Source organism: Mus caroli, unplaced genomic scaffold, assembly GCF_978045245.1.
Source record: "Mus caroli unplaced genomic scaffold, Mus_caroli_1 scaffold_11, whole genome shotgun sequence".
Classification (NCBI taxonomy): domain Eukaryota; kingdom Metazoa; phylum Chordata; class Mammalia; order Rodentia; family Muridae; genus Mus; species Mus caroli.
In genome coordinates, this window is record NW_028227266.1 from 33,629,703 (window position 1) to 33,635,804 (window position 6,102).

General features: G+C 39.2%; 1 protein-coding gene across 1 annotated transcript; it reads left to right on the top strand.

The window, feature by feature from the left end:
- Positions 1-2,827: 2,827 nt before the first annotated feature.
- On the top strand, positions 2,828-4,424 carry LOC110288379 (prostate and testis expressed protein 14-like). The gene is made up of 3 exons (XM_021154737.2): positions 2,828-2,888; positions 3,730-3,843; positions 4,300-4,424. Exons 1-3 carry the CDS (start codon positions 2,828-2,830, stop codon positions 4,422-4,424), a joined length of 300 nt encoding a protein of 99 aa, XP_021010396.1.
- The last annotated feature ends 1,678 nt before the right edge of the window (positions 4,425-6,102 follow it).

The window sequence follows — 6,102 nt, forward strand, 5'->3', positions numbered from 1 at the left end:
CTGCATGAAGTTCCTACACTAAATTCCTTTCAGAGTTTTGCAGAAATTCATATTTAAGTTATCTCTGAGTTGGCTTGGCTTCTTCACAAAGGAATTCATTCAGGATAGACTGGGGGCAAAGTCCTCTTAGTCCTATACAGTAATCTAAAGAGATCTTGGATCTTGGTCTTCATCCAAACTTCCAAATAGACACAACTCTCTCTCTCTCTCTCTCTCTCTCTCTCTCTCTCTCTCTCTCTCTCTCTCTCTCTCTCTCTCTCTCTCTCTCTCTCTCTCTTTCTCTCTCTCTCTCTCTCTGTGTGTGTGTGCGTGCATGCGTGCTGTGTGTCTCTGTGTGTGTTACTCGGAGAGATAGACAAAATAATTAGAAATTGTATTTATTTAATGTTTTCCAGAGAGCAGGACTCCTGTTGCCAGCTAAAATCTAATTTCTAGGTGTCCATGCAAATTGTTTTCTACCCCCAGAGGAATGGAGATAAGTAATCACATTTGTTTTGAAATTCCTGTTACAGCCATAGGTTATAGGGATGAAAGCAGCATGGGATGGGTAACATGGCCTGACTTTTCCGTGTTGCACATCTTAAAATAGAAGGGTTCTGTTCTTACAATACACACATGTATAAATGGGCTACTAAAGGAGTGTCTGGATTAACAGCATTTACAATGAATTAATTAGGAATATTAATTCCTAAAAGTAGCTAAGAACAGCATATGGTTCAACATTGTTCAGACTTGAGTTTACTACAATATAAAATGTTTAGAAATTTTTCATATAAAACAAAGCTCTGAGGTAGATTTACCAATATAAGAATGAGAGAAAATGTGAGAAACTCAAGATTATATATCATTTGGGTGGTAAAATAAAGAAGTTAATTTATTATCTTTCATATGTTTTCCAACTTTCTTTCTGTTGCTGTGACAAACAGCATAGCCAAATGCACTTGAGTAAGGTAAAGTCTTATTTCAGCTTACCTTTACAGACCGTGGTCTACCCTTGAAGGAATTAAGAGCAAGTACTCAAGAATGGAAGCAGAAATCATAGAGGAACACCACTTCCTGGTTGACTCACTCGTTTCTCTCAGCTTGATTTTCCTGCCTAAGGTTAATACTGTTCATGCTGGCCTGTGTCCTCCTACACCAATTGGTCAATAGGAACGCACAGTCATGACCATGGGCCAATATGATTCAGGCAATTTTTCAGTTGAGATTCCCTTTTCTGGGGTATGTCAAGTTGGCCATAAAGTCTAACTAGGGCATCTTATATGTGTTAAGGAAATCGATGATCTCTTAAGACTTTACCCATGGTATCTGAAGCTTCTTGACTCATCAGCAGAACAGGAAAAAGAGACCCTCAATGAAGGGCTGTTTTTCTTTCTCAGACTTTACACAAAGATCTTTAATATTCCTGTCTTCATATCCTATGTTAGGAAAATAACACTGGCCTATATGGAAGACAAAACTAAATCTGCTATTTGTTTTTACTACTATTTTGTTGAACTATGAAAGATATATGTAGGCATATAAACCATTTCCATGAACACAGAATTTTAACATTTTGATGTGTCAGGTTGAGACAAATAGTTTCCTTCTGCATAGAATTCCGGGTACATTGTGCAGGACCCTTCTAGTGCATTAGCCACCAGATCTTAGATTTGAATCTCTCAGCCATGAGTCTCCATTTCAAAGTTTTTATGGAAAGTGCAGCAAAAGCTAAAACTTTGCATTCCTGGAAGCAGTTACTAAACACAGAGATATACAGATTCTCTGTTTTTTGGTTTTGGAGTTGTTGTTGTTGTTGTTGTTGTTGTTGTTGTTGTTAAAAGCTCAAACCAGATAACATATTGCTGATACCAAGAAGAACTTGCTGACAGGAGCTTGGTATAACTGTCCGCTGAGAGGCTCTGACAGAGCCTGACATATACAAAAGCTGATATACTTAGCCAAATATCTGAATGAGCACGGGGACCCCAGTGGAGAAGTTAGGGCAAGAACTGAAGGAGTTGAATGGATTTGCAACCCCATAGGAAGAACAATATCAACCAAACCTCACAGGGACTAAACCACCAACCAACGAGTACACACGAAGCAACCCATTGCTCCATTTGGATATGTAGCAGAGGATGGACTTATCTGGCATCAATGGAGGGGAGCCCCTTGGTGGAAGCTTCATGACTCTGTGTAAGGGAATCCTAGGGCACTGAGACAGGAGTGGGTGGGTGAGAGAGAACTCTCATAGAGGCAGGGGAGGGGGTAGGGATGTGACATTGAGGAGGGGGAAACTGGGAAAGGGGATAACATATGAAATGTAAATAAATGAAATAACCAATTTTACAAAAAATAAAAAGTAAATAAAAGGAGAACTTATTTCAGTTTGATATTCTTAAAGAGGAGAACAGAAGTATGTGGATACTTGGAATATCAGGCCTTATCTAGAGTTTCAAAGGTCACTAGCACTCAAGATTTCCCTGAACATCCTTTCCCATAAAAAGTACCTGCAGGCAATTTTCCTTGTGGCCATCAGATTGCACTGCAGTTTCCTGAAAAGACATGGGAACACCAGAGGGAGGATTAACTCTGACTCAGTTGTTGCTGAATTTAAGTTTCCCTTAGTGGACGCTTTCCAGATGATTTGTTATAGCACCATGAAGTTCGTAAAAATCTGTGGTATCTATGCTCCCCCTGGCTATATGCTCAGTCCATTTCCGGGAAAACCTCTGTCTGCCCTTCCTAACTTAGGCTACAATATAAACTTGCCTTGCCTATATGGACTCTGAGCAGTCTGTCCTCTCCTCTGATGCATTCTGGTCTGAAGATCAATCTCACTGCAATGGGAAAGCACATCTTGCTGCTCCTGCTTGGCCTGTCTTTGCTGGTGATGTCCTTGCAAGGTAAGATCCTGGCAGATGATTGTGGTTGATACTGGTGGGCAGACAGACTACTGCAACACATTAGGGGATTTTGGAGATGTGTGGAGTAGAAACTAAGATAACATTAGAACTTACCATTCTTCATTCCCATATCCATATCCACTTCCTCCCCTTGCTTCTGCTGTGCACACTCAAAGATGCTTTCTTGTCCTTCTCTCTGTACTTTCTTTGGCTCCCTGTTGCCCTCTTCTTCTTCTGATCCTCCCCACCTTCCTTCATATCTGATCTCTGGAATACATATCTTCAGTTCCTCAAGTTTACATGTAAATTGGCCTAAATTCGGATTGGAAGTGGGAAACAAAGGTCATTGCCAGGATGAAAATAATGAAAAAAAAAAAGATTTATCCAATCTGGCACGATAGAATACTATGTTTTAAAAACAGGATTCCTTTGAGAATTTTCTGTAGGAGATACTCTCCCTTTGCTGTATGTGCCAATGAATACAATCTTATCTGACAATGTCAAAATCTTGACCCTTTCTACCATCTCTCTCTTTTAGATGCCTCACAAACATAATGCTTTGTGATGCATTAGGCACCCTACATCAGAGCTTTGATTCTCATTCTGATAACTTGGTCCATTCTCATAGTTTGAGGTTGGGGAACCTTCCATCTCTTCTCCAACTTTCCCTTTTCAGAGTCCTATGATCATTAACCTTCATGCAAGTGTTAGCTCAGCATGTCCTCAGCTCATTTCCTGGCTATTGCTTATTTATTTGCCATATCCATAGGCTCAGTTCCCATTGGTGCTTGAGTTTGCAATCTGAATGAGTCTCTTACACTGGATTTTTTTTTCTTTTCAGCTTTGACCTGTATCACGTGTGATAGGATCAATTCTCAGGGGATTTGTGAGAGTGGAGAAGGTTGTTGTCAGGCTAGACCTGGAGAGAAATGTGCCTCGCTGATAACCCTTAAAGGTATGTAAGGTCTGAGACCTCTGAGAGTCATCTTCCTTGCCCTACAATGATGAATCCAGCTCCAGAATACTGGTGGCAAATGCAGATACTGAAGGAAAATATCTTTGTCAATAAGAGTAGGAGAGACAGGCCCTTTTGCTTTTGGTAATGGCTGTCACTGAATATTGGTCAGACAAACAAATGAATTATGAGGACAAAATTGTTTTGAAACGTATCTGGGAGATCTTCGGGGAATTTCTGGGTGAATATATAGTCTGATATGGTAGGAATTAGAGTCTAAAATTCCACTCAGCACTTTTAGGAATCGAGTCCTACCTGAGTGTTAGGTTAGGGTTTGAGGAATAGTGTCCCAGAGAGGCCTCCTCAGATATGCTTGTATTTCTGATGTGACTCTATACTGACACACTCTTTCCACTAATATTTATATTTTGTTTGATGATTTTTCTTCCTCACCAGATGGCAAAATTCAGTTTGGAAACCAAAGATGTGCTAACATTTGCTTCACTGGGATTATGCAGAATGGAGATCAAACAGTAAAAATGAAGTGCTGCAAGAAAAGGTCTTTCTGCAATGAACTATAAATCTGACACTTAATTACACTGTTGGATTTTAGGTGAGCCTGTATTACTTCCCTGTGCATCTGTAATGTCATAACCCTGGCAGTCTGTTGCCCACACTATGCAAACATAACAGTTGCATACACTTAGAATAGCTGTTGATATGTCACAAGTTCAATAGGCTAGAGAGATGTTCCCTGCTTCCCACATCCGCCCCCACAGTACTTCCTCATTCTCACATTATGATCCCCTTCCCTTTTCCCCTATGTCCCTCCAACACAATGGACATATGGTACAAGTTCCTCCTTCTATCCTAATTCAACAAACACATCCTGTCTGATGAACACAGCGCTGGGCACTGGACACTGATTTTTTTAAATGGCTTGAATATGACAGTCCTGAAACCTGCCCTCTGAAGATTCTGTTTCTGCCAACGTAGTGAGATAATGATAACTTGTATGTCTTCAATCTAATCCATACACTTAGGAGTATGTTTTAGGTAGTGTCTCACTGCCATGACCTTAACAAAATGATGTTTTGGAGAAATGATTTATTGAGCTCATAATTTAAGATGTTTTCTATCTCACAATGGGAGGCTGTATTGGTCCAGAAATATTCAACTCTTGACCTTCAGAAGCTGGGTGCAATAAGAAGGGACCAGGCCAATTTTCAACCACAAGGGGCTCGTTCCCAGTGGCTTACTTCCACCAAGCAGGATATACCTCTCTAAATAATCTATGAAAATTTCAACTGCATTATTAGATTAAGCCAATAGGTTAGGTCAAAAACATTTACCTCATTTCTGGAAATGGTCTCATGAGTATAGCCAGACTTGAATTTGATGGACCAGACATTCTCAGTTCCATCTATTCATCTAGTGATTAGAATCAGATATCACAGTCTGGGAAGACTCCTGCCGCAGTGTTCATTTCCACTGTGTGGTCACATACACATGTGCATCTTTATCCTTCAGGAAAGTTATACTGTTTAGCTTTATTCCTAGTAATTCTAGAGATTTTGAAGTTGGTGCTGTTTGGAATTTTTACTTTTGTACTAGTACCAGTACATTTATATTTTTGTACAACCTAAATAGTGCAGAAAATATTGTACACAAAAGAAACTGCTAGGAATCCCATGCCACACTGCAAACATATATTATCAAGTATTAGTATATATTACAAACCTTTTAAATTTTTGAATAGGTAATATATATACATATATATATGTATATATTCATATATTTACAAATATTGACACCATTACAACTTTCTCTTTTTCAGTACTGTTTATTGAGTCTTCACCCTGGAGCATGCCAAAAAAGAATTGTCTACTGACCATGACTGAAGCCCTCACCATGCATTCTACATCATGTGCTTAGATGGTTTTTCCTTCTACATTTATATTTTCATATGTTGTTGGGTGCTCTGTAATATGTTATATATGCCTTATAAATTTTATTTCTTATTTTTATTTGCTGTTATGTTATTTTTATATGCTGTTTAGATTATTTTGTAAAATAATTATTTTATTTATTTACATCCAAAATGTTGTCATTCCTCCTGGTTCCCCCCACTCCAGGTTTCTTTACCATATGCTCCTTCCCATTTGTTTCTGAGAGGGTATCTCCCCTGACCCAGGATACCTTTCTCTGGGACATCAAGTTTCTACAGGGTTAGGTGCATCCTCTCCCACTAAGCACAAG

What these genes read in the sequence shown, in the direction of transcription:
- LOC110288379 (XM_021154737.2), top strand. Translation starts at nt 2,828, where the DNA reads ATGGGAAAGCACATCTTGCTGCTCCTGCTTGGCCTGTCTTTGCTGGTG. An exon ending in GCTGGTGATGTCCTTGCAAG is followed by an intron (nt 2,889 to 3,729) that starts GTAAGATCCTGG and finishes TTTTCTTTTCAG; the next exon opens with CTTTGACCTGTATCACGTGT. An exon ending in CTCGCTGATAACCCTTAAAG is followed by an intron (nt 3,844 to 4,299) that starts GTATGTAAGGTC and finishes CTTCCTCACCAG; the next exon opens with ATGGCAAAATTCAGTTTGGA.